The sequence below is a fragment of the Tupaia chinensis genome, unplaced genomic scaffold, assembly GCF_000334495.1.
Source record: "Tupaia chinensis unplaced genomic scaffold, TupChi_1.0 Scaffold000548_1, whole genome shotgun sequence".
Taxonomy (NCBI): domain Eukaryota; kingdom Metazoa; phylum Chordata; class Mammalia; order Scandentia; family Tupaiidae; genus Tupaia; species Tupaia belangeri.
Window position 1 is genome coordinate 708,753 of NW_006160060.1, and position 25,597 is coordinate 734,349.

General features: G+C 48.0%; 1 protein-coding gene and 1 pseudogene across 2 annotated transcripts in view; one reads left to right on the forward strand and one right to left on the reverse strand.

The window, feature by feature from the left end:
• The window catches only part of MOV10L1 (Mov10 like RNA helicase 1), a 67,528-nt gene that overhangs the window by 21,738 nt on the left and 20,193 nt on the right, over positions 1 to 25,597 (reverse strand). For both annotated transcript variants that reach the window (XM_006157589.2, XM_006157588.1), the window contains exons 9-17: positions 24,088 to 24,202; positions 20,445 to 20,622; positions 20,076 to 20,146; positions 18,243 to 18,334; positions 6,709 to 6,767; positions 6,177 to 6,274; positions 1,577 to 1,685; positions 877 to 1,055; positions 116 to 262 (exon numbers count right to left, since the gene is read on the reverse strand). In XM_006157589.2, coding sequence (XP_006157651.1) covers positions 116 to 262; positions 877 to 1,055; positions 1,577 to 1,685; positions 6,177 to 6,274; positions 6,709 to 6,767; positions 18,243 to 18,334; positions 20,076 to 20,146; positions 20,445 to 20,622; positions 24,088 to 24,202 — 1,048 coding nt within the window. The remainder of the gene's footprint in view (positions 1 to 115; positions 263 to 876; positions 1,056 to 1,576; positions 1,686 to 6,176; positions 6,275 to 6,708; positions 6,768 to 18,242; positions 18,335 to 20,075; positions 20,147 to 20,444; positions 20,623 to 24,087; positions 24,203 to 25,597) is intronic.
• On the forward strand, positions 8,535 to 16,927 carry LOC102497174 (BAG family molecular chaperone regulator 2-like; annotated as a pseudogene).

Consider the following 25,597-nt stretch of genomic DNA (forward strand, 5'->3'; position numbering starts at 1 on the left):
AATGGACACTGTTGCAGCACTTTGGTCATCATGGCTTTCCGTGGCACTCTGCTTCCCACCTCCACCTTACCTGCTAACCTGTAGCCCTTCTGGTGGCCTTTTGCCCTGGGCTCACCTCCTCGAACCTGCAGGTGGCATTCACCCGGACCATGGCCCCCGGCCTCAGCACCTTGCTCTCGTGCAGCCGCAGACAAACAAGGTCAGCAGCGCTGTTGGAGGGCGCGCAGACCAGGACCCGGCTGTCCGGCAAAGCATGGTGGACCTTTGTCAGAGACACGAAAGACCAGGGTCATAAACATCAACCCACAAAGTGAGCCCAGGAGCCCGCTTTGCAGGGCCTTTGCAGGGCCGCAGCTCTGTAGCTCCCGGTTAGCCTTGTCGCATCTCTGCAGCTGAAAGGGACATTCCGCCTCAATGGCTGCTACCGGGGCTGTGCGGAGTGGGGTCATTCTCTGCCCTTTGGGGCCCTAAACTGCTTCTGAGATGAGGTGGCGTGGGTCATCTCACGCATCCAGCTCGTAGGGCCCCGGGGAAAGCACGTGCACGTCTCTGACCAGAATCTGACACGGCATGAAGCACCACGCCCACAATACACCTCCGCAAGGTCAGATCTCAGATGTAAACGGAGGTGCCGGGGCTCCCACAGAATGGAAGCTCTGGGTAACGTAAAGACCATGATGTGAAGAGTTTTTCTCTAACACGATGAAAAGGGGTTTTTAAAACCCAATATATTCACATAACAAACAGCTACATGTGCAATAACGGGTTTTCGAGGTCTTCATAATGTTCGGATTCTCTAAGTAACTGTTCCCCTTGAAGGCCAGGACGCAGGAGCACGTGGAGCAGCATACAGCCCCCGTGTGGTCGGACCCTCACCTGAAGAACCGCTTCTATGATGGTCACCGTCTTTCCTGTCCCAGGAGGTCCAAAGAGGATGTACGGGAGTGGGCGGCAGTCGCCGCTCAGGATCCTTCTGACAGCTAACTGCTGGTTCTCATTCAGCACCGGGTTAAAGAACTCCCTCCCTCTGGCCTTAGGGATCTGAATTTCACGGTCTGCATTCAGAGTGGATAAGCAGCGTCACTGGAGGCTGCGCGGCTAGAGAGCTGTCCCCACCAGACCAGGGTCAGAGCACAGGCCACGGGCAGATGGGACAGCTTGCAGGAGACCCACTGGTGAGACAGGATCACGGCTCTCCTTACTGGCCTGTCTGTGCCTCGTCCGAGTCAGGGATACTACCGTGACTCCCAGAGCAGAAAAATGAGCCACTTGTGTTACTGCTTCATGTATGCTACGTGATGAAAGTACCAGAGACACAATTCAAAAATGCCTACCGCAGCTTAAAAACCACATGGAAAAATAACCAAAAGCCTAGAAGTCTTCACAGCATGTGACCTAACTCATGGCGTGTTGCTGGGGCCCAGGTAAGAGGAGACTGCCTGTTCTGGGCTGTGTCTCCATGCAGGCCCCAAACAACTACAGCAGCTCTCACAGCTCTCACAGCTGCGGGGTCTCTAGGTACCACCCCCAGGCACCCACCTCCTATCGCTCTTCTCAGCCCCTTGCAGACACGTACCCAGATCACTCGCCTCTGCTGCAGAGGCCAGCAGCCCTGGCAGGTCCTCGCCACCCATGTAGCTCTCCACAGCTGCAGACATGGCTTGGTCCCTCGTGGCTTTCCTATTCTAAAAGTCATAATGCAGAAAGATGGTCAGAAAGCAGCTCCGTGCTACAGTGGCTCAGCTGCATGAGCAACTGTGCTTGTATCTAAACAGCTCTCTGGACCAGCCACAGGTCAAGTCCTTGGAAACACAATGAAAATACAGAACATCTGATAAAAAGCTGCTAAACTGTTTTGAAATACCTTTAGAAACAAATGTAAATAAACTGATGTGGGGCCAATGGCTACATGTGCCCACTGCCTCCAGGGCTGGCCTACATGAGGCAGAGGCACCTGCTGGGAAGGGCTGTGGCAGGTGCAGGCCTGGCCTCCAGGCAGCTTGGCACCCTGCTTCAGAAAGCCGAGGAGCTCCACATGCCACAGACACGCGGCCTTCCAGAGAGGCTGCTTCTCTGCCAGCTACCTTTACAGCCTTCTGTAAGAACCAGCTTCGTGTGTATCTTTAAACACAGACCAGAATTTGTCCTGACCTATGGAATTGTTTTCAATTTTTCCATTACTAACAATTCTGGTGCCAGCAGGTGGTTTGGTGGTTAAGGTGTGGATTCCTACCTGACTGCAGTTTGAATCCCGGACCTGGCAGCTTGCACTTTCCCTCCCTCTGTCTCTGGTGAGCACACATGCCTTATAGCAAAAACTCTGGGGCTGGCAGAGAGCACGGCAGATACACCACTGGGCTCTCACATGGCCAACTTCAGTTTGAGTGCTGGACTTGGTGGCTTGAAACTCACGCTGGGTACCTGTGCACGAGTGCCCAAGATCTCAGGAGGAGAATGGAGAAGTGGCTGTGGCATGGCCATCTCCCTGGGGGTGATCTCTCCCTCTCCCTCTCACTGCCTCTGCCTTTGTCTGTCCCTCTCCAGCGAGTGCACGTGCGCTAAAGCAAAAAAACCAAAAAACAAAAAACCTATAATTCATAGCTTTGTATATACAGATATCTTTGTGTAATCACTTGATTATTTTCATAAGATAAAGTCTAGGATCTATAAAATTGCTACGTCAAAAATGTTCACATCAAGGGTCAGCAGGTGGTGCAAAGATTAGTGTGGGACTCCCATGTTTGCAGCTGCCCATGCAGACCCAGTGGCTTGACAATCACAGGGGGTGCATGTGTGTGCCCAAAATCCCGAGAGGAGAATGGAGAAGGGACTGAGGTGTGGCATTCCCACAGGGCGGGTGGCTTCTCACTTTCCCTTTCTCTCTCTCTGGCAAGCACATGTATTCTATAGCAACCTAAAAAAAAATTCACATGAAAAATTTTATATATATTGCATTGATGGATCTCAAAACAGTTCATTATAATGTGTAAAAGAGTCAGGCCAAAAAAACAGTGCACACTTTATCATTTCACTTTTTAAAACTATTTGTGGGTGAGAATGATTTTTTTGGGGGGAGGGGAGAAGTTTTTGCTACAGGGCATGTGCACTTGCCAGAAGGACAGAGAGAGACAGAGAGACAGAAAATGAGAAATCACCCCCCGGGGGGGGGGCCATGTTGCAATCGCTTCTCCTCCATTCTCCTCTCGGGATCTTGGGCACGCACACACACACACGACTGGCGTTGATTTAAGTCACTGGGTCTGGGACTTGAACCGTGGTCGACCACATGGGAGTCCAGCGACACAGCCATTACGCTAACTGCTGGTCCCAAGGGTATTTTTTTTTTTTTTAAAGAAAGACTTCTGCTATATGGTACATGCACTTGCCAGAAAGAGACAGAGAGACAGAAAGAGAAAAATCACTCCCCAGGGAGGATGGCCATGCTACAATCACTTCTCCTCTATTCTTATCTTGGGATTTTGGGAAAGCACACAGACACGCTTGGCCCGAGTTTCAAGCCAGTGGGTCCAGGACTTGAGCCGTGGTCGGCCACGTTGGAGTTCAGTGATGCAACCACTGCGCCGAGAGTTGAGTTTCTGACGGCCTCACCATACCAAGACCTCCTGTGCCAGCCCCCGGCTAGTCAGGACGGCAGGGACATGTCACCAGGCTGGCTGTTCTCACCGTGTGGCCCCAGCCTCCCTGAGCCATCCCTGAGCCACGTGAGTGCTCTGATACGAAGCCCTATGACACAGACCAGCTGCTGTGGCCATCAACAGAGAGGGCTCAAGAGGGACGGAGCTCTGGGGACCGCTGGGTCTGTGCCTTATCTTGCCTGTGGTGATGGCTTCCCAGGGCTGTGTGCACCGGAGCTTGTCAAATCACACGCTTCAAGCCTGCGCCTTATGGTATGTTGGTTGTACTCTGCAAAACTCATACAACGGCATCAGGAGGGCAGCTTGGTATAACCTGGGCTAAAATTTAGTAATGTGTGTGAGGTTTTCAATGTGAGAACTTCTGACAGTCATTTTACAGACTCTAGGATTCATCCTACAAAAGCACAGCCGTAGAGCAAGACTGCTGTGCAGCACTCAGAGACCGCAGACACCGACAGCTCGCTGTGTGGGTGTGCGTTTTCTATGCGTGTCCACATAAACTTACCTGTCTGTGTGGGTGTGCATCAGAACTATACAGCTTTACTTTATATTTATTTATTTATTTATTTTGGAGAGATTTTCACTGTAGGGCGCGTGCGCTCGCCAGACAGAGAGAGACATAGAGACAGAAAGCGAGAAATCACCCCCCGGGGGGATGGTCACGCCGCAATCCCTTCTCCTCCATTCTCCTCTCGGGATCTTGGGCACGCACGCACACGCGCCCGGCGTGAGTTTTAAGCCACCGGGTCCGGGACGTGAACCGCGGTCGACTACGTGGGAGTCCAGCGACATAGCCATTACGCTAACTGCTGGTTCCCTATATTTATTTTTTAAGAGTTTTTGTTGAGGTTAGCAGGTGGTGTGGTAGTTAAGGGGCTGGACTCCCACGTTGCCGGCTACAGTTCAAGTCCTGGACCTGGTGGCTTGTATCTTCACTTTCTTTCCCTCTATCAAACTGGAAAATAATAATAATAAAGTTAAATAAAGTAATTCTTTTTAAAAAAGAGGTTTTTGTCTTAGGGCACATGCACTTGCCTAGAGAGACAGAGACAGTGACAGGGAAAATGAAGAATCGTCCCCCAGGGGGAGGGCCATGCTGCAATCCCTTCTCCTCTACTCTCCTCCTGGAATCTTGGGTATGCACACACATGAGCCTGGCATGAGTGTCAAGTTCCTGGGATCGAGACTTAAACCGCAGTGAACCATGTGGAAGTCCAGTGACATAAACACGACCCCATCTGCTGGCCCCAAGAAGCGTGTATTTCAGAGTAAAGCTGTAGGACTGCGAATGCCTGCACTTTGCTTTTCGCCACTTAACAGGCTGCACCCACCTTAGCCCTATAAAAACTGCGTCTGAGCTATTTTAGCTAGTTCTATTTACGCCGTTTTTGCAGTGAGGCTCAGGCGCTCACTGTGGGGGTTGGGGTGTTATGGTCAGGTAGATATGAGTGAGCAGTCCTGAGGTAAAAGCAGGACATAGCCCTGTCGATCGCAGCCTACCAGAAGGCAACCAGACCCTCTGTGGGAACTCCCTCCTCCCACCTAGTTCCTGGCTCTGGGAATGTTGTCATCCCTCCTGCCACCCCGCACATATACATAAAAACCCACCACCTAACTCCCACTAGAACAGTAAACTATCAAGGAGAGGCGCTGTAAACACAGAAAAAAAGCCCCAGGAAGAAGCCTTGAGAAGTCAAAGAGCCGGCTACTACGACAGCCCTCACCTTGCTAAATGTGCATCACCAAAGTCCACAGTGAAAGTAACAGCTGGCCCCATGCCCAGTGCAGCCATCCTCTGGCAGCTGCCAGCCCACACGCTTTTCTGATATGGAGGTGTACTTATTTTCTAATAAAAATCTTCACTTTTCTATTACGACTTCTCTTTTCCCACTTTACAAGTGTTTGTGGTTTTCCACTGTCTCAGAGCAGGTAATCTTAGAGATCTGGACCAAAAGAATCCAGGATCTCACAACTCATCCAAGCTCTTGCCCATCAGATAACAGAAAGGAGGCGGGGAAAAAGAGACAGTGAGAGGGGAAGTGAGAAAGCACCTCTTAGGGATGGCCACACAGCAATGCCTTCTCCATTATCCTCTTGGAATTTTGGGCACGCACAGTAGGCCATGTGGGATCTAGCTGCCTTAACCACCATGCTACGCTGGTCTAGTTTTAAATTTTTTTCTTTCATTTTTGCCATAGGGCACGTGTGTTCGCCAGAGACTGACAGTGAGAAATCACCCCTCAGAGGCTGTTCTCCTCCATTCTCCTCCTGGGATTTAGGGCGTGCGTACACACAAGCCTCGAGTGTCTCAAATCACTAGATCTGGGACTTGAACCATGGTCAGCCATATGGGAGTCCAGCACCTTAATCACTACACCACCTGCAGGCCTGGCCCAGTTAGTCTAAACTGTGATCTTAGGTTATTTATGAACTATACTCCACTGAAAAGCTAGTACATCTAGAAGTGAATTCAAACACGGTCTAAATGTCACGGTCGATTTATGTGTCACTAAGCCCTACCTTGGCGGTGGCCTGCTCCTCACTTTTGGTTTCTGGTTCATGGCTCCAGTCCCCTGTCACTTGTGGAGGTTGTAAGATAATTTCTTCTGGAAACAGCACTTTTAAAATAAAAAAGAAGAGAGCATAGATATTACTGACAAAGGACAGAGGCAATCTAAATGTCCACAGTTGACTATAAAGAAATTCATATTCCAACCAATTCCTTTCTAGACTCCCTTCTGTTTCTAAATTATTGCATGCTATCATTACTGCACATTCTTTGCAACAAAGCCACTTATCTGTCTTCTTGTAAGTATAAAAATTAATTTCATTATGAGAGTAAAAGCAGAGTGGAATGAATTTACTTTTACTTATTTAAGCATGCAACATCTACATAATTAAAAGTCAGAAACTGCTAAACGGAAAACTGCAAGTACTTGGAGATCACATGCCACTTCTAATATGACTGAAGAGACTGCTTTACACAGGGTTTTACAGGAAGCCTATGGAAACGCTCTAGGGAGGTGTTAACTGCCATTCCACAGCACGGTACCTTTCACGCCTAAATGGGCGACTTGTTCGAGTGCGAAGTGGCACCGCCTGCTTGTGGTCCTGCCAGAAGGAAGCCACACATGTTAACTAGGGTTAACGAAACCAGCATCTGACCCGACTACAGCAAACACACTAGCACGTGAGTGCAACCTTTACTGTGTTGGAGGTCAGGTCTCTTATCTTTATTTTTTGCCATAGGACACATGTGCTCACCAGAGAGAGAAAGTGAGAAATCACTCCCCCCGCTGCCCCAGGGGATGGCCACACTGTGATCCCTTCTCCTCCATTCTCCTGGGATTTTGGGCAAGCACGCACAAGTGCCCAGTGTGTTTTTCAAGGGGTCTGCAAAGTCAGTCAAGTGGGATCTGACACCTTAACCACCACACCACCTGCTGGCCCCAGAGGTCAGGTTTTACATCTTAAAAGTGCCACTGGGGACCTGAAGGACTAAGGAATCATTTTACTTTTGTGTCTATATAAGATATTAGAAAATTTAAAGTTTTATTAAGAAAACTAAAACATATATATTTTAGGTACTGGGTTGGTCCTGTAGCCTAGTGGTTAAGGGAGCTGGATCTCAGGTGGTCAAGGGCACAGTAGGAACTCTGGCCCTGGTGGCTTGAAAAACATGCTGGGTGCATGTGCATGAGGGCCCCAAATCCTGATGGGATAGAGAAAGGGAGGAGGGGCTGTGATGTGACTACGCCCCACTGGAATGCTCTCTCTTCTCTAGTGAGTGCACACACCCTATGGTAATGAAAAACAAAAAGATATCAGGCCGCAGGGATGCCTGCCCTTCTAAGACAACTTCTATTCTAATGTAAGAGCTAATGTAATCTCAAAAGTTCTGTAGAAAATGGAATTACAGTTCAAAATATTGGGACAGCTAGTGGTGTGGTGGTGAAGGTGGCTGGATCCCATATGGCCGCTGATTTTTGTGACTAGAAACCCATGACAGGCTGTGTACATGCGTGCCTAAAATTCTGAGAGGAGAGTGAAGGGATTATGGTGTGGCCACACTCCCAGGGGTGTGATTTCTCACTTTTCCTCTTTGTCTCTCTGGCAAGTACACACACTCTAGAGAAAAAAAAAAAAAGGAAATAACATTTATTTATGTATTAATTAGCTTTGGCTATAGGGTGTGTGCTCTCAGAGACACGGGGTGGGGAGAGTGAAAATGCACCTCCCAGTGTAGATGGCCACACCACAATCCCTTCTTCTCCATTTTCCTCTCAGGATTTTGGGTACACACGTGCACACGCACTTGCACACACACACTTGCACCCCATGTGATTTTTCAAGCCTCCAGATCCAGGACTAACTGCTAGTGGGCCGTGTGGGACACAGCCACCTTAACATCCATGTCGCCAGCTGGCCCCAGGGAATTTTTACTGTGCCAACATAAAAGTCGTTTTGACTGTAAAAACTTCACTGGATTGAAATTCACCTAAAACATAGAGAACAAATTATGAAAAATAAAAGTCCACCTTCAATTAAGCAAGATGACCAAAGCTCAAGGCATACATGTAAAAGAAAATCTATAAAACAAAGTATAAGAGATGACTCATGCCTTCTCAGAACTTGGGGGCCAGATACAAATTTCTGAAACGCTCAGGTGTGGGGCCTATAGGGCCACCTCAGACCTCCACTGGATCGCGAGGTGCATGGCAGATGCTCCAAGGCCACCACGTGAAGCCTGTCTATGAGGCCTCACTTGGTCCTTAGAGCAGCTCATCTGAAGGGCTTCTAGGGCGAGCCTCCTGGTCCTCGCAAATAGATTTTCCATAAATAGTGGCCTGGGATACAACAAACTCCACCCAAAGAAGAATGACAACCTCAAAACCACCACCCCAGAACCCTACAAAGCCAGCTCTGAGAAAGCAGACAGGCAGAGCAGCTGACTGCAGGGAGAGCCTGGAGAAGGCTGACCTGCAGCTGCCACCCGTTCTCACTCTCTTAGGAAACGGTGTGAAAGCTGTGTTGCTCTCCAACCTCCAGGGCAGATAAAGGAGGAAAACTTTCCAATCTTTTTAAAGCTACCATGGCAGACTCTGAAAATGTGACAAAGACAGTACTGAGCAAACCAGAGAAATCACAGCAACTTGTAGGCCGCTATGTTACTTCCGGAATGCAACGAATAAACCTGAATTCAATATTAGCTAATGAATTCTAGAAACATATTAATGAATACACACACACACACACACACACACACACACACACACACAAGAAAAAATAATAATTAGGCCTAGCGTGGTTGCTCAGTGTTCTGCTTTGGGAGCCAGATCCTGCAAGCCAAATGCAGTTTGACTCCCAGCTCTTGACACATAGAGTGCATGTGGGTGCATGCCCAGCATTCTGAAAAAACAGAGAAATGGAGAAGAAAAGGAATGATTGTGGTGTAATGGTACCCCACTAGAGGGGCACTTTCTCTCTGGTGAGCATATATTCCCACTGGCAAAAGAAAAAGAAAACTGGGCCAGCAGGTAACATGGAGGTTCTGGCAGCTAGATCCCATATGACTGACTGTGATTTGAGTTTTAGATCTGGACGCTTGAGGGACATGTCAGGCATGTATGTATGGGTGGGTGCCCAGAGACCTGAGAGGAGAATGGAAAAGAGGGGTCTGTGGTGTGGCCACCCCCTGGGGGTGATTTCACACTTTCCTTCTCTTTCTCTCTCTGTCTCTCTCTCTCTAGCAAGTGCATGCATTCTGTAGCAAACTAAAAAAACTCAACCAACCAACCAATCAACCACAGGCCGACAGTGGTTAAGTGCTTTCCGCCGTGAGCTGGATCCCACACAGCTTTCCATGGTTCGAGTTCCAGCACCAGCACCTTGAAAAAAGATATTGGTATATGTATACATGCACCCAAAATCCTGAAGGGAGGGGAAGGTGGAGGAAAAAGGACTGCAATGTCACTATGCCCTGCTGAGGGGTGCTTTCTTTGTCTCTCTGGCAACTGCATGCATGGTCTGGCAATTAAAAACCAAACACAAAAACCAACCTTTTTCCTTTTATTTTTCTAAAATCTTTTTTTAAAAATAACTTTTTAATTTATTCATTCATTGATTTTTAATTTGACCAGAGAGAGAAAGAGGGTGAGAGTGAGAGAGAGAGGAAGCGAGAAAGCAAGCCACCAGGTCCAGGACTTGAACCCTGGTCGGCCATGTGGGAGTGTCCCGTGCCTTAACTACCACGCCACCTGCTGGTCCCCACCAACCTTTTTCTTTGTAGGTACTTAAGAATGTTTAACACAAAGTTATCCAGTTGAAATGTCATATCTAAAGATAGGACCAGAAAATTATGGAGTCAAGGTAGAGATCAAGAAAGCCATCAGAAGCTCTTGGAAAGATTGCCTGATACCATAAACAGCTCTGCTTGGCAGGGAGGATTAGAGAAGCCATATGAAAGAATTTGTACCATAAAATAACCTGAACTTTTCCAGCCCAGCATTGTAATCAGTAAAGATTGCAAAATAGCAGCCATAACCAGAGGACTACTTTGAGGAACACTTTGAAGGAAGAAAGAAACTGATCTCTGCTAGCTGATGGGAAACCACAGAACATTTCATAGGCAGAACTGAGTTGGGAGGGTCCATGTGTGAACTGTGTGCTGGGGGTTTGCTTCTCAACAGTTTGAGTGGCTAACATGTAAATATTTTCTCAAAAATATTTAAAACCATACTATTTCTATTAATATGGAGTCAAAAGTAAAATTATAACAAATATTTTGAAAGTTATCTTTAAAATTCAGTTTTTTGGAAAATTTGAAAGTTGTTTATTAACTCTAAAGAACTGATTATGAGCAAATTTTTTTTTTTTTTGGAGAGGTTTTTTTCGCTATAGGGTGCGTGTGCTCGCCAGACAGACAGAGAGAGACATAGAGATGGAAAGCGAGAAATCACCTCCCGGGGGGATGGTCACGCCGCAATCCCTTCTCCTCCATTCTCTTCTCGGGATCTTGGGCACGCACGCACACGCGCCCGGCGTGAGTTTTAAGCCACCGGGTCCGGGACGCGAACCGCAGTCGACTACGTGGGAGTCCAGCGACATAGCCATTACGCTAACTGCTGGATCCCTGAGCAAATATCTTTTGACATGTAAAGTAAATGTTTGTGGGAAAATGTCAAAAAAAGGAAATAAATTTAAAAGAAGAAGTAAAGTTATTCAGTTGAATTACTTCATATTAATAGGCTGATAAAAATTATCTCAAACAATGCTGAAGAGGCAATGAACAGGCAACATTAATAGTTTAAAATAGAACCTGATGAATAACTCTTTAACATAATGGATCCAAATAATATAAAGATGCTAACTGGCAAAATAACAGAAGTATGTCTATCAACATAAGAAACCTGAGAGAGAAGAGCACAAGAAAAAATAAAACAGGAGGACCAACAGGACAATAAACAAGAATGCCAAAGGAGAACGCGGAAAGAAAAACAGGGAAGGGACACTTTCCTAGTGCACACTGCTCTTTGAGAAGACCCAAGATCACAAGATGGAGTCTCTCCTTGTAATTTATCATCACTGTACAAAGATGTAGAGTATTCATGGCTTCACTGTTTATAATAGTAAAAAACTGGAAACTTAAATGTTCAGCAATGGGAGACTGGCCAAGTAACCCAATCCACATCCTTCAGTCATGTAGCATTCATCCCGCACTAAATATCTAAATTTGAAAAGGCTTAAAATCAGGAGCACTAGATGGCATAATGGTTGCATTACTGTACTCCCATGTAGTCAACCACGGTTAGAGTCCCAGTTCCGGTGTCTTGGAACTCACACTGGACACATGTGTGTGTGTGCATGCATGCCCAAAGTCCCAAGAAGAGAATGGAGAGAATGGAGAAGGAGTGACTGTGGCATGGCCGTTCCCTCTGGGGGGTGATTTCTTGCTTTCTGTCTCTCTGGCTCTTGTCTCTCCGGTGAGCACATACACACTATAGTAAGAAAAACAATCTCTCTTAAGAAAGAAAGAGGGAAAGAACGAATGAACCTCAAATCAATGATCTCAACTTCTACTACAAAAATGTGATGAAAGCAAATAGGTCCAAAGTAACCAGGAGAAAAGAAACAGTAAAGATCAGAGTAAAAGTCAATGAAATAAGACAAAAAAACACTAGGAATGTCCATGAGGCTGAAAGTGGATTCTTTGATAAGGCCAACAAAACTGACAAACCTCTAACTAGACTGGTAAGAGGAAAAAAGAGAAGACAAAATTACCAGTATCAGGAGTTAGAGAGAGGGACATCACTACAGATCATTCAGACATTAAAAGGATAGTAAAATATAACTGCAAATAAACGGGACAACCTGGATGAGAAGCATGAATTCCTTAAAAACATTCTGCCAAAACTCACTCAATAAAAAATCAATAACCTAAATGGTCCTGTCTATGAAAGAAATTGGAATATACAGTTGAAAAGCTTCTCACAGAGAAAACTCCAAAACCAAAGACCCCAGGGTGAATTCTACCAAACAGCCAATCTACACAAATTCTCTGGAAAATGGAAAAGGAGGGAACACTTCCAACTCATTCTGAGGCTAGTATTACCCTGATGTCAGAATCAGAAAAATATAATTCAATAAAACTACAGAACAATGTATCTCATGAACACAGATGAAAAAAAAAATAGCAAATCATATCTACCAACAGGTAGAAGGAAATGACATCATGAACAAAAAGAATTATCCCAGGAATTCAGATTGATATTGTATCAGAACACCAATCAATGAACGAAAACAGAAAAACCACACTACCATTTCACTCTATGCAGTAAACACACTTGACAAAATCCCATATTCATTCTAGATTAAAAATTCTCAGTAAATTAGGAATCTATATCATCAACTTGACAGAGGGCCACTATAAAACTTTGTAACTCCGCTGTCAGTGAGTGGCATGATGCTTGGGATGCTCGACTCCCAACATAGTCAAACTATGGTTCAAAGTCCTAGACCCAGCAGGTATCTCCTCATGTCAGGCATATTTGCCAAAATCCCCCGAGGAGACTGAAGGAGAAAGGACTGCGGCATGGCTTTTTTCTTCCCACCCCTTCTCTCTCAGGTGAATACACATGTCTCACTCTCTGTCTCTCTGGTGAGTGCATGCACCCTGTGGCAAAAACCTAAAAAAAAAAAAAGTCCAAAGACTCAAGGAGACACTTTGACAAAGATCATGACAAATGACACACACAAGCACACAAAAAGTTGGTCAATGTCATTAGAAAAATGAAAGTGGAATCTACAATGAAGTATCACTTTACTAGAATAGTCTCAGATGCTAGAGTAAAACAAACCATTAGATAGTAGGATTTAGGGCCCAGCCCTATGACCTACTACTTAAGGAAGCCAGATCCCATGTGGCCAACCATGGTTTAACTCCTGACCCTTATGGTTTGAAAACCATGCTGGGCACATGTGTGCGAGTGCCCCAAATCCTGAAGGGATGGAGAAATGGACTGTGACTTGAAGAAGACCTACTGGGAGGTGTTTTTTTCCATCTCCCTCTGTTTATATTTCTGGCAAGCTCATGTGGCCTCTGGCAATTAAAAACAAAAGACAAGGGGCCGGCAGGTGGCATGGTGGTTGAGGGTGCTGGACTCCTACATGGTCAAGCATGGTTCAAGTCCCAAGACCTGACAGCTTGCTTTCTCACTTTCTCTCTCTCTCTCTCACTGTCCCTCTCTGGCCAAATTTAAATGAATAATAAATAAATACATACATACACAAATAAAGTTAAATAATTCTTTAAAAAAGGAAAAGAGACTAAAAAGGAAATTCATGTTTCCAAACCAGGTGGATATCTCTTTGATCCCTACTGCCACAGTGGGGGTGTGTGCCGCCTCTGAAGGCTCCTGCTTCACCCATCTCCTCAGGCACCTACTCAACCTAGCATGCTGTCCTCCCCCAGCTAGAGCCCTTCTCACTGGCATTCACACTTTGGTATCTCTCATCTTGAACAGCAAACAGAAAAAAAAGTCCCTTCCCTTATTTGATGGCCAAAAACATCTTTAAAAAGGACCATCATTTCCTCATTTCTCCATAGTGCATCTACTCTTGACATGTTCCAATCTAGCTATGGCCTGAACACTGCATGATTTCTCAGATAAGACATAGCATTACAGGGCCAGCAGGTGGCATGGTGGTTAAAGTGCTGGAATTCCCACATGGCTAACCACAGTTAGAGTCCCAGACCTGGTGGCTTTGGCTTTCTCTCTCTCTCTCTCTCTGGCAAAATTCGTGTAAAAAAATAATAACAAATAAACAAAATACATAAATAATTTTTTCTGAGAGGTTTTTGCTATAGGGCGTGTGTGCTCGCCAGACAGACAGAGACAGAGAGACAAAAAGCGAGAAATCACCCCCCAGGGGGGGATGGCCACGCTGCAATCCGTTCTCCTCCATTTCCCTCTTGGGATCCTTGGGCATGCACATGCACCCAACGTGAGTTTTAAGCCACCGGGTCCTGGACTTGAACCGCGGTCAACTACATGGGAGTCCAGCGACATAGCCATTATGCTAACTGCTGGTCCCAATACATAAATAATTTGAAAAAAAAACCATAGCATTACATAAAAAGTTGGTAAGTTTGTACTATAGTTAAGTACCTCCTGTTATTAAAAACATTTTATTAAATTTTTTTTTTTTTTTAATTTCCAGAGGACATACATGCTGCAGGCACAGAGATGGAAGAGGATGGAGGGAAAAGGGATAAAGCACTTCCAATGGGGCATGGTCACACCACAATCCCATCTCTATTTTTCCATCCTATCAGGATTTGGGGTGTATACACACACACACACACACACACACACACACACACATATGCAGCACTTCCAACGGGGCACCACAATCCCTTCTTTATTTCTACATTCAGTCATGATTTGGGGTACATGTGTACACACACACACAGTGTGTTTTTCAAGCCACCGGGGCTGGGATTCAAATTGTAGCTGGCCATGTGGCATCTGGCTCCCTTAACCACTAGGCTATGGGGCTAGCCCTGTTTTTTGTTTTTTGAAAGTTGTTAGTGTGTACACTTGCCAGAGAGGGTAAGTGAGCACCCTTCAATGGGTGTGATCATGCCACAACCTTCTTTCTCCCATTTCTCCCCCCCATCAGGATTCTGGACAAGCACATACACGTGACCTGTGTGTTTTCCAAGTGGCTCAGGCTGAGATCTGAACTACAGTTGGCCAAGTGGGATCTGGCTAACTTAACCACTGAATTACAGGGTCAGGCCTCTCAAAATATCTTTTTTTAAAGAAAATCCTTTATTAAATTCAACTTACTCATTCATTTACTTTTAATTTGACAGAGAGAGACAGAGAGAGAGAGAGGAAGAGGGGAAGTTAGAAAGCAAGCCACCAGGTCCAGGACTTGAACCACAGTCAGCCATGTGGGAGTGTCTAGCACCTTAACCACCATGCCACCTGCTGGTCCCTCAGAATATCTTTTAAAGTGCTGAAAGATAGATAATAAACCTAAAGAAGGCATATATCTGAGAACAGTTTAGTATAAGGAATACAGAAATAACTCTTTCAAATAGTAAGATCATTTATTCAATAAACAAAGAGTGCAAAAGACACAACCAAGTATTCCACAGAAAATGAGAACTTCATGCCAAATGAAAATTCTCAACCTAAGACAGAGAAATGTAAACCAAGACCATAATGAGACATATTACACACCTACCAGATTGGTGCAAATTAAATCAAGGAGAAAATCAGGTTTCAAGGAGGCTATGGAGCCACAGGAAACCATCAAGACATCACTTATAAAGCTGCAAACAGTAACATTCCCCAGACCCAGCCATTCCATTCCAAGTACACACAGCAATGCAGTCACAACAGCAACAATCGATGAGGGCAGCGAACAGAGAAAACGTTCACCAAGAGCAAAACAGAAAAAGCATGGACAGTCACATAACAGCACGCATGCAGAGGTGAAACAAACGAGCCACCCGGAAAAATCTCAGTAACCATGGTGAGTGAAAAAGCCAATGCCCGGAAACTATGGATACCAAGTTTTACTACTTTTAGAAGATTCAAAGCAAGGTGCAAGCAGGCGGCATGGTAGTTGAAGTGCTGGACTCTTACATGGCCAATCACGGTTTGAGTCTTGGACTTGGCAGCTTGCTTTCTCACTTTCCCTCTCTCTCTGGTCACTCAAAAATAATAGAAATGATGATAAATAAAGTTAAATAAATTAAAAAAAAAAAAACATCAAAAGCAATGAAAACCAAAGTACTTTTTTTGTGAAAATGCACTCAAGTGCTCTTCCAGAAGAAAGCTTCTGGTTTTGAGTATTGTTATGATCCAGTGAGTGATTTAATGCAAAATAAATTCTGATTACTGCACATAAGTGATAAAAATCACAACCTGCTTAATTAACACTTGAACTGAGGAGGGTTGAAGCTTTGAGAGAAGCTGCAACTGCTGTTGAGCAAGAGAAGGAAATCCTGCTGGAAATGACCCACAGTACCCAAAACAGCCAGGACACGAGGCAGATCAATGGTGGAGAAAGAGAAGCATTAAATCTGACTGCAAACTGTTTGATGGGATGAACTCTCATCGTCGAACTTTCAGTAGAAACACTAGAAATCTCCAGCAACAAGAATCTCTCAAGCATGCCACAAAGGTTATTGATGAGTTGGTCAATAAGTTTCTGGATGATTTGGGAAATGCCAAGACCCATTTAACGTCGCTCTACAGTGCATGTTTGTCTGAGATTCCACCTGGGCCAGGCGGTCAGAAACTTCAATCTATAGTAATCAGCTGTGCTCTTGAGGATCAGAAGAAAATCAAGAGATTAGAGACTCTGTTTAGAAATATCGAAAACTCTGGCAAGGCCATAAACCTATTAGAGCATTCTAAAGGAGCCAGTTCCAAAACTCTGCAAAAAAAAAAAAAAAAAAAATGCTGGGAACCAGCAGTTAGCGTAATGGCTATGTCGCTGGACTCCCACGTAGTTGACCACGGTTCGCGTCTCGGACCCGGTGGCTTAAATCTCACGCCGGGCGCGTGTGCGTGCGTGCCCAAGATCCCGAGAGGAGAATGGAGGAGAAGGGATTGCGGTGTGACCATCCCCCCTGGGGGGTGATTTCTCGCTTTCTGTCTCTATGTCTCTCTCTGTCTGTCTGGCGAGCGCACGAGCCCTATAGCGAAAACCTCTCCAAAAAAAAAAAAAATGCTGAAGGCAAATTTAATTAATCTTCAGACCTAAGAGCACTTACAGATTATGACGTAAAATACTATTTTAAGTGGTAACTAGTTCTATTTTACGTGATAACTAGTTCTTTATGTTAGGCATAACCACTTGATATTGACAGTTGTTCCAGATGGGAAAAATATTCCACTGTCATCAGTTTTGCAAATTACAATTAAAACTAGAAATATTAAAAAAAAAAAAAGTACTTTTTTGTGTGTGTGCACACACTAGTATATGCGAACACACAAATTATTTCTTTAAACAGTAAGAGAGGAGGCAGCAGATGGCACAGGTACTGGATTCCCATATGGCTGATCATGGTTCAAGTCCTGGACCCAACAGCTTGAAACTCATACCAGGTGTATGTGCGTGCATGCTCAAAATCCCAAAAGGAGAACAGAGAAGGGATTGCGGTATGGCCATCCCATCTTGGGGGTGATTTTTCTTGCTTTCTGGGCCTCTGTCTCTCCAGGGAGCACATGCACCCCATAGTAAAAAATCTCTCCAAAAAAAAATAAAGTAAGGAAAAGATTGGACCGGCTAGGTGGCATAGTTAAAGCAGCTAGATCCCACATGGTTCAAGTCCTACCTTGAAAAACATGCCAGGCACATGTGTATGCCCAAAATCATGAGAGAAGAATAGAGGCAATGGGATTACAGTGTGGCTGTCCTTCCTGGGGGATGACCTCTGTCTGTCTCTCTCTTTCTCCAGGGGACACATGTGCCCTACAGCAAATTAATAAAAAATAATTAAAATACGTTTTTTCTTTTTAAAGAGAAAGGCAAATGCAAAAATTCTAGTTGGTGACAGAGGGTTTGGTGGAATAAAGAAAGGGACAGGCCACCTTGGTGCTGACAGAAGACAATAGCTGAAGTAAGGGTGCTGGTCAGTAACAAGGACAAAGCACAACCGAAACTTGGCAGGTGCAACGTCCACGAGGACAAACACACTGACTGACGTACGCACTTTCGCACCTCAAGAATATTTGGTAATAAAGCTATAATCAGTGCTGGCAGGTGGCATGGTGGGTAAGGTCCTAGACTCCCCCCACATGATCAGCCATAGTTTGAGTTCCAGACTTGGTGGCTTGCTTTCTTACTTTCCCCCCTCTCCCTCTCTCTGGTCAAATAAAAAAACAATAATAGGTAATTCTTAAAGAAAGAAGCTATAATCACGGAGCACACAAAAATGGGGTATGGCGGCACCTCCCACCTGTATTGTGCAGACACAGCCTTCCCTCCATCACTCCTGATGCCAGAGGCCTGCCCAGTCGAGAGTGAAGAGACCTGAGCAGGAGGACTCACTGAAAGCGTTACCTATTGTATGTAAACTCCACGTCCATAGGTTCGAAGTTATATGCTTGTTCAAATTCTGGGTTAAGTTTAAGAGTTACATCTTCCTCGTGAATCTGAAGAAGAAACGAAAGATTTAACGTCCACATATCGCACTTGGTTTCTTGGAACAATCTTGTCTCTGTATTTAGCCGCAAATCATGAGAATTTCGTTCTATGGATTTAAGTTAAAATGTGGTATCTCAAGTCGGGTGTGGTGGCGCCCACCTTATGGCAAAATTTGGTATCTCAAGTATCTGTGAAACTAATTGAAAAAGATAAATCATTAGGCCACCAAATCACCCCAACAGGAGGAACTGGTCAACACTCGTCCACACAGATAGTACTCACGACTTCCACTGTCAGCTCTGGGGGTACGAAGAGTGCCAGGAGGGCCACCGGCACCAAAGGTAACAGTCACAGCCACGTGTTACCTGCTGTCGCTGCACTTTCACGCACAGGCTCCTGCAAGGCTATGCCTTCAAGTGGTGCAGGGAGCCGGGAGTCTAGGGGAGCCCTTCAGTTTAAGCTAGAGCTTAGGCAAAGCTGTTCAGCATGTTATTTTCTGGGCAAGCAGGGAAGAAAGTAAATTTCTGAGGAAAGAAGGGAAAGAAAATAGGAAGGACACCACCAGGCTGGAGGAGGAGCTCTAATTCCTTCCCAAGAAAGCACCCAGGCAGGGTATTGGCATTCTCAGCTAAAGAGGAGGCTCGTTCTTGGCTTCTGGATCTGAAGCCCTTTAGTCTGGGGATGAAGTCACCTCTGCATCTTCACGACAGGGGAGATAGCTTCCTACTAGGCTGCAGGCTGTGGCCCGCACCCCAGTGTGTGACATGATACTGGCAGGCGAGTACTCCAGACCCCCGGTCAGACCCGGTGCCCTGAGGTACAAAGACACAGGCCCTTTGTTAGAGGGAGGCCTGGGTATCAACATCTAGCATGGAGGCATTTCCTATCAGAGGGCTGGAAGTCAGTCTTTGTGGGACCAGGCCTTGCACACCTTTGCCTGTACACTGGCTGACCTCCGCCCTCAGAGCATAGCCCACCCACCTCAGGGCCGTGCAGGTGTGCCCTTGTAGGTCTCAGCACCACTCCCGATACTGTGCCCAGGGCATGGGCAGGACAGTGGCCTAGGAACCCAGAGCCCAGGCAGAAGCATCTGGAGAGCTGGTGCGAGGTAAGCAACAGAGCCCACCCTTTCCACAGACTGCAGTCCTGTTGCTCTACCTGCTCTGCCCTACACACTGGGGTGCCCACGTCTAACTCTAATAGATGCCGATGCCCTAACTCATGGGGTACCTGAAGTAAGAGTGTGTGTGTGTGTGTGTGTGTGTGTGTGTGTGTGTGTTGGGGAGCTTTTTGCTATAGGATGCGTGTGCTTGCCAGAGAGAGAGAGAGAGACAGAGATGCAGAAAGTGAGAAATCAGCCCCCAGGGGGGATGGTCATGCCACAACCCCTTCTCCATTCTCCTCTTGGGATCTTAGGCACACACGCACACGCACCTGGCATGAATTTAAGCCACCAGGCCTGGACTCGAACCACGGTCGACTACATGGGAGTCCAGCGACATAGCCATTCTGCCACCTGCTGGTCCCAGTAAATGTGTTTTACATGGCTGGAAATTTTAGCATTTCTTAGCTACTAACTTCCCTTTGTGCATAAAAAATTATTTAAAGAGTCAATTTATCTTAAAGTTTCCAAAATACGGTCAACACCCAAGGGAGTACCTTCCCCCAGAGAGCTGCAGGCAGGATGTTTACCTTTCTGCCCAGTCACTGGGTCAGGCCAACATTAACTCATTAAGGGTGTCCTCTCACCTCGGTCACATAGCCGATGTATTCGATGACGTGTCCATTGTACTCCTGAGTTTTTAAAATCAGTTTATCACCTAGTTAAAAAATACATCACCATGTATAAAGCAAATACATACTAAAACTGCAATTTTCTGTGCTGTCCTGTTAAACACGGAGGAAGTGGAATAAACCCAAAAGCGAGTAGCACCAACTGCTTTATAGCCCTGTGAGTGTGACAGACCCCGGGCTCCATGGAGCCGCTCATGACGCTGCAAGGCGTCTAACCCAAAGGTGCGGTCGAGCAGCCCCGAGCTTGTGCTGCTGGTCAGGCATGCTCTTTCCTTGCCATGGGGTGTCTGCATCTTCCTATAAGACGCTGAGTCACAGACGCACCTGCATAGAGAGAAGGCCGGCTCTCGGCCAGCCCTGGGACCTCCAGAACCAGCAGGCCCCCGTTCCTTTTCAAGGTGATACCACTCATGTTATACTCCTTCAGCTCTGTTTCTGCATGGATCTCCTCTAGCCATAGCAGAGTTGAAAACTTCTCCCTGTAGTTAGACATGTTCAAAAGCTGGAAAACATAATGGCCAGTCAGTAAGTGACACGGCCATCGGCTGTGACCCAGAAGTGAGCCGCTCTGACCTTGTAGGTCTACATGCCCAGACGCTGCAGATACCCAGGCCAGGGTTAGGGCTCTTGGCACACCTGCCCTTTGCCATCACTGGCCCCGAGTACCTCATAACTCCCACCATTCCTGTTCTTTTCCAGGCCACTGAGTTTACTCCGCAAGGGCAGAGTATGGCATCTACTGCCATCTGTGAAGAACAGAACTTGCTTCCACTTATGACCAAGATGGAACAACAAGGACCACATGTACTGTACCACCTCAGTAGCTTAAAAAGCGAGACACAGAAACGTGACCCAGTGGTCCCCGCAGTGACATCGGGCAGTACAGTGAGGGACCTCAAGGGTCCCTGCAGCTGCCTCAGTCAGGACCTGCCACAGTGCAGAGGAGAGCAGGCCGCAGGATCTCTGGGTGGAGTGGAGGGGCTGGGGTCTGAGGCACTGAGGGGACTGAGTGCTAGGGAGGAAAGCAAGGTACAGACAGAGAAGCTGGCAGGGGTCAGAGCCCCACTCAGCTGTCACAAGCCCCAATGAGGGCACAGGTATGAGCTGGCGCATGTGGGGTAGCCCTGTGGGGGGTTGGACCAGGGCTGTCCCTCAGCACGGGGACCCTTGGGCTGGGTTGCCCCTGCAGGGCTGCCCTACTCCAGCAGCCTGGTCTCTACCCAGGAGACACAAGGCGCACCCCTGCCCAGCCCGACAACCATGTCTCTGCTGGGAAGACTTGGGGAACGCGGCCTCCTGTCAGCAACTACTGGACTAAAGGAAGTAACTTCCCAAGATCACATGGAGCCAGGCAGTCTGGGCTCCCTCAGGCCAGAGTGGAAAGGCCCATTAAAGTGACACCCGGCAGAGCATCTGGGAAGGCATTAGTCCTACCTAAAAGTTACTCTGGTCCCACCTGAGAAGAGTAGAAGCCAGGCTTAGACATATCCAACCGGGGCCAGCAGATGGCCAGGTGGTTAAGGTGCTGGATTCCCACGTTGGTGACTATAGTTCGAATCCTGGTCCTGCTGGCTTGCTTTCTTTCTCTCTCTCTCTGTTTCTCTGTGGTGTGCACACATGCCCTATAGCAAATTAAATAATAATAATAACATTATTCTTTAAAGTACCCGACTGCTTGTATGTAATTTAACTGAGTCTCAGAACAAAGTTCAAAAATATTTATTTACTGGGGACCAGCAGTTAGCGTAATGGCTATGTCACTGGACTCCCATGTAGTCGACCGCGGTTTGCGTCCCAGACCCGGTGGCTTAAAACTCACGCCAGGCGCATGTGCGTGCCCAAGATCCTGAGAGGAGAATGGAGGAGAAGGGACTGCAGCGTGGCCATCCCCCCTGGGGAGTGATTTCTCGCTTTCTGTCTCTCTGTCTCTGTCTGTCTGGCGAGCGCACATGCCCTATGGCAAACAAACAAACAAACAAATAAATAAATAAATAAACCTCTCAAAAAAACCTACTTATTTATTTACTTATTTTTTTAGTTTTTGCTATAGTGTGTGTACCTGATGGAGACAGACAGGTAAAGGAGGTGAGAAATCATGCCCTGGGGTTTGGCCATGTCATAGTCCCTTCTCCTCTAGGGATTCTGGACATGCACACACGTGTCTGGTGTGATTTTCAAGTTGCTGGGTCTGGGACTCCAAGTGCACAGTTGGCTACGTGGAAGTCAGCCACTTTAACATCCATGCCACCAGCTGGCTCTCTCAGAAATATTTTTAGGAAAAGAAAAATATCCAATACCCAGCACAGCCAACTTCAGCATCCAGATGAAGACTACCAAGCACAGGAACAGTAGAAACTACAACCTGACTGAGAAAAACCTGCTAACAAACCAGAACAGAGACAGCCCAGCAACAGGAGGGGTGGGCGGCGTGCAGACACAGTGTAGACTTCACGGGGGTGCCTGAGGGAAGGTTGGCAAGCGCCAGCCAGACACAGAACAAGGCCCAAAGGGGCCTCATGGGGATGTCCACAGCTCTGACGCGAAAAGCATGAGGGCTTGCGGGTGCTAATGACAGCCAGAGACGCACAGACGCCACCTCACACAGAGCAGACGGGAGGGCAGAGCTGAGGGTGCGTGCCCGCTCCCCCTCCACAAGCACCGATCTACCTGGGGAGGGGCAGGCAGCTGGATCCCCATGGAGAGCTGTGACCAGGGCCAGCATCTCAGTGAGCCCTAAGCACCAGAGAGAGGGAGAAGATGCACGGCACGGCATGCCGCGTGCCATCCCTCAGCAACAGTGACAGAGGAAAAACCAAAAGCAACCAGAAAAAAACCACAGCACACGACAGGCAAGAGGACAGAGGTGAGACGTGAAGCTAAAGCAATCACACGGGAAGAGAGGAAGCACCAGGAGGTGAAGGAGAGCAAGGCACAGGTGGGCCGCACCGAGGGGCTGCAGCTGGGGAGGCTTCCAGCAGGGGACAGGGAGGTGGCAAATCAGCAACCCCTGACCACGTCAGAACTAGAGCAGGAGACCAAGCCGCGCCCAAAGCCTGCAAGAGGAAAGACACCAGCTCAGAGCAGAGGTCAGTGGAGAGAGAACTGCAAGTACAACAGGGAGAAACCGATGAAGCCGAAGCTGGTTCTCTGGAAAAATCAACAAAGCTGACAGCCCTTTGGCTAGGTGGGATGAAGAAAAACAAGAGCAGACTCAAATGACAAAGTCGGAGACAAAAAGAGATGTCGCTAGCAGTCCTCTGGACTAGAAAGGGAACGCGGGTCACTGTGGCCTCGAGCCAAGATGAGAGGTGAAGACGCCTAAAGACAGACCACCTTCCAAGTCGGGCTGCCAAGAGGGGACATGTGAGGGGACTCCCAGCTCCAAGGAGAGCGACCAGTCACCACACGGCCCTCTACGAAGCAAAGCCCTGGATCTGATGTCTCACAATGAATCCCACCAATCATTTATAAAGAATAGCAATATGTCTCAAGTTCCCCCCAAAACTAAAGACTCTCTAACACTCTCCAGCCTAATTATTACCCTGATGCCAAACCCAGGAGAAGACAACTCAGGAAAAGGAGACCACAGACCGACACTCCCTCGTGAGCACCGAACGAAGCAGATCAACAGCGACGGAACTCGGCAGCCTCGTCCAGGGTTACACACCAGGACCAGCTCGGTTTAATCCTGGGGTGCAACCAGTCCTGACATTCAGTGTGTGAGTCAGGAAGCCTGGTGACAACTGCCCCAGCAGGGCAGCAGACCTGGCGGCACGACCACCACCCACCCTCAGTTTTAAGGGATGTGACGGTGGCCCCTCTCTGATGCACCTGAAATGCTCAGCTGCCTGTGTAAGAACGAGCCAGAATGAAGCCATGCCCTGAGGACGACTCGGCCGGGCTCTCTCAGAACACAGCCCATCAGGAGCGGCGCAAGGTACATGTGCCACAGGCCCCACCTCCCTACCTCGGCGAGCAGCGGCTGGAAGGTCAGGATGTCGATTTTCTGCTCCACACATCTTCTGAGCCTGTCTGGAATCGGATACTGTGGGAGGAAGCTTGGAAGCTGCCGTCTCGAGTTCCTTTAAAAATAAACCCAGTACTCACTCACCGGGAGCTCTTCACAGGGCACGTTCACATGGACGTCCTCCCCTGGCTAGGAAGACCAGAGCACACCCTTGCCCTCGCTTAGAGGGGAACTGATGTGTGAGCTGGCAGCCTGTGAGCCTTCGTCCTGGCTGTGGAACCCTCCTGTCATGTATGCCTCTGCTGGGTGCTCTGACTGCCCGGGCCCACGGGCAGGTGGAGCTGTTCTGCTGTGGACACTGTTTCTGAGCTTCCGATCAGTGAAGCCTCGCTCTTGCTCTGGTGCTAAGAGCTCACACGCCAGGACCCCCCTCTGCAGCAGAGCACACCCTGAGGAAGGCCACTGGGCCTGGGTTCTGCCTGGGACTGGTTTTTGTTTTTATCTCAGCCTGGAATCTGCCTGCGGAAACTCAGCCTGGCCCTCCAGCACAGGCCCTTCGCCAGGAAGGGCGCTATCAGGGGCCGCTGGGACTCTGCCCTGCCACTGCTGCTGCTGAGGACGGGCCCACCGGCACAGCAGAACAGACAGGGCAGAGTGAGCCAACGAGCCTCCAGCTCCCAGGCTGTCGGCTGTTTCAGCCTGTGTCTGTGTGGAGAGTGGGAGGGGTGGATTCCCCACCTCCTGTCCCATCACTCCCCCTCACCTGGGTTCTGCCCACTCAGCCCTTACCCTGGGCTCACAGAGCAGAGCACTGAGAGGGACACTGCGGCCACCCAGAGACACGCAGCCACCCTGGCAGGGCACCACCTACCATCTGGCAGACGGGCATGCCCTCCCCACAGGGTGTGGCAAGGCTTGTTAGTGCATGCATGTCAAGGGGATCTGGAGAGCGGGGGACACTCGGGAAGGGATGTCCTTGCACATGGAGGTGGCTGGCCTGGAAAGTGGCTCTGGATTCACACCAGGTGCTACTGAAGCCAGGACGGGATGAGGTGTGGGCCGCACAGAGCTATAGGACTGACAGGCCACTGTGAGGAAGAAGAGAATGAGAACGAGGTGGCCCGATGCTGGGCCCGCGGGACTCCAGACAGTGCTAGAACCAGCACCCACCAGGGCCCACTTGGGCAGGCCCAGACATGCAGTGTTCCAGGCACACGCAGGACCCAGACCAGCGCTTAGGACTAACACCGTGACCGCCAGGCAACCCGTCCTTGCTTAGGGATGCTCTGTGTTTGTGCTCAAAGTGAAATGACAGACCAAGGGGCCATGCCTGGATCAACCACAGGGACCTGTTCTGAGAAATGCATCCTCACGCAATCCCGCTGTGCGAACAGGAGGGCATGGCCTCTGCGATCCTGCGATCCTGGAAGGCATGGTCACCCCACCCCGGGCCATGTGGGGCAGTCTACGTGCTCCTACCCTTGTTGGGTATGGGCCGCTGCAGACCCCA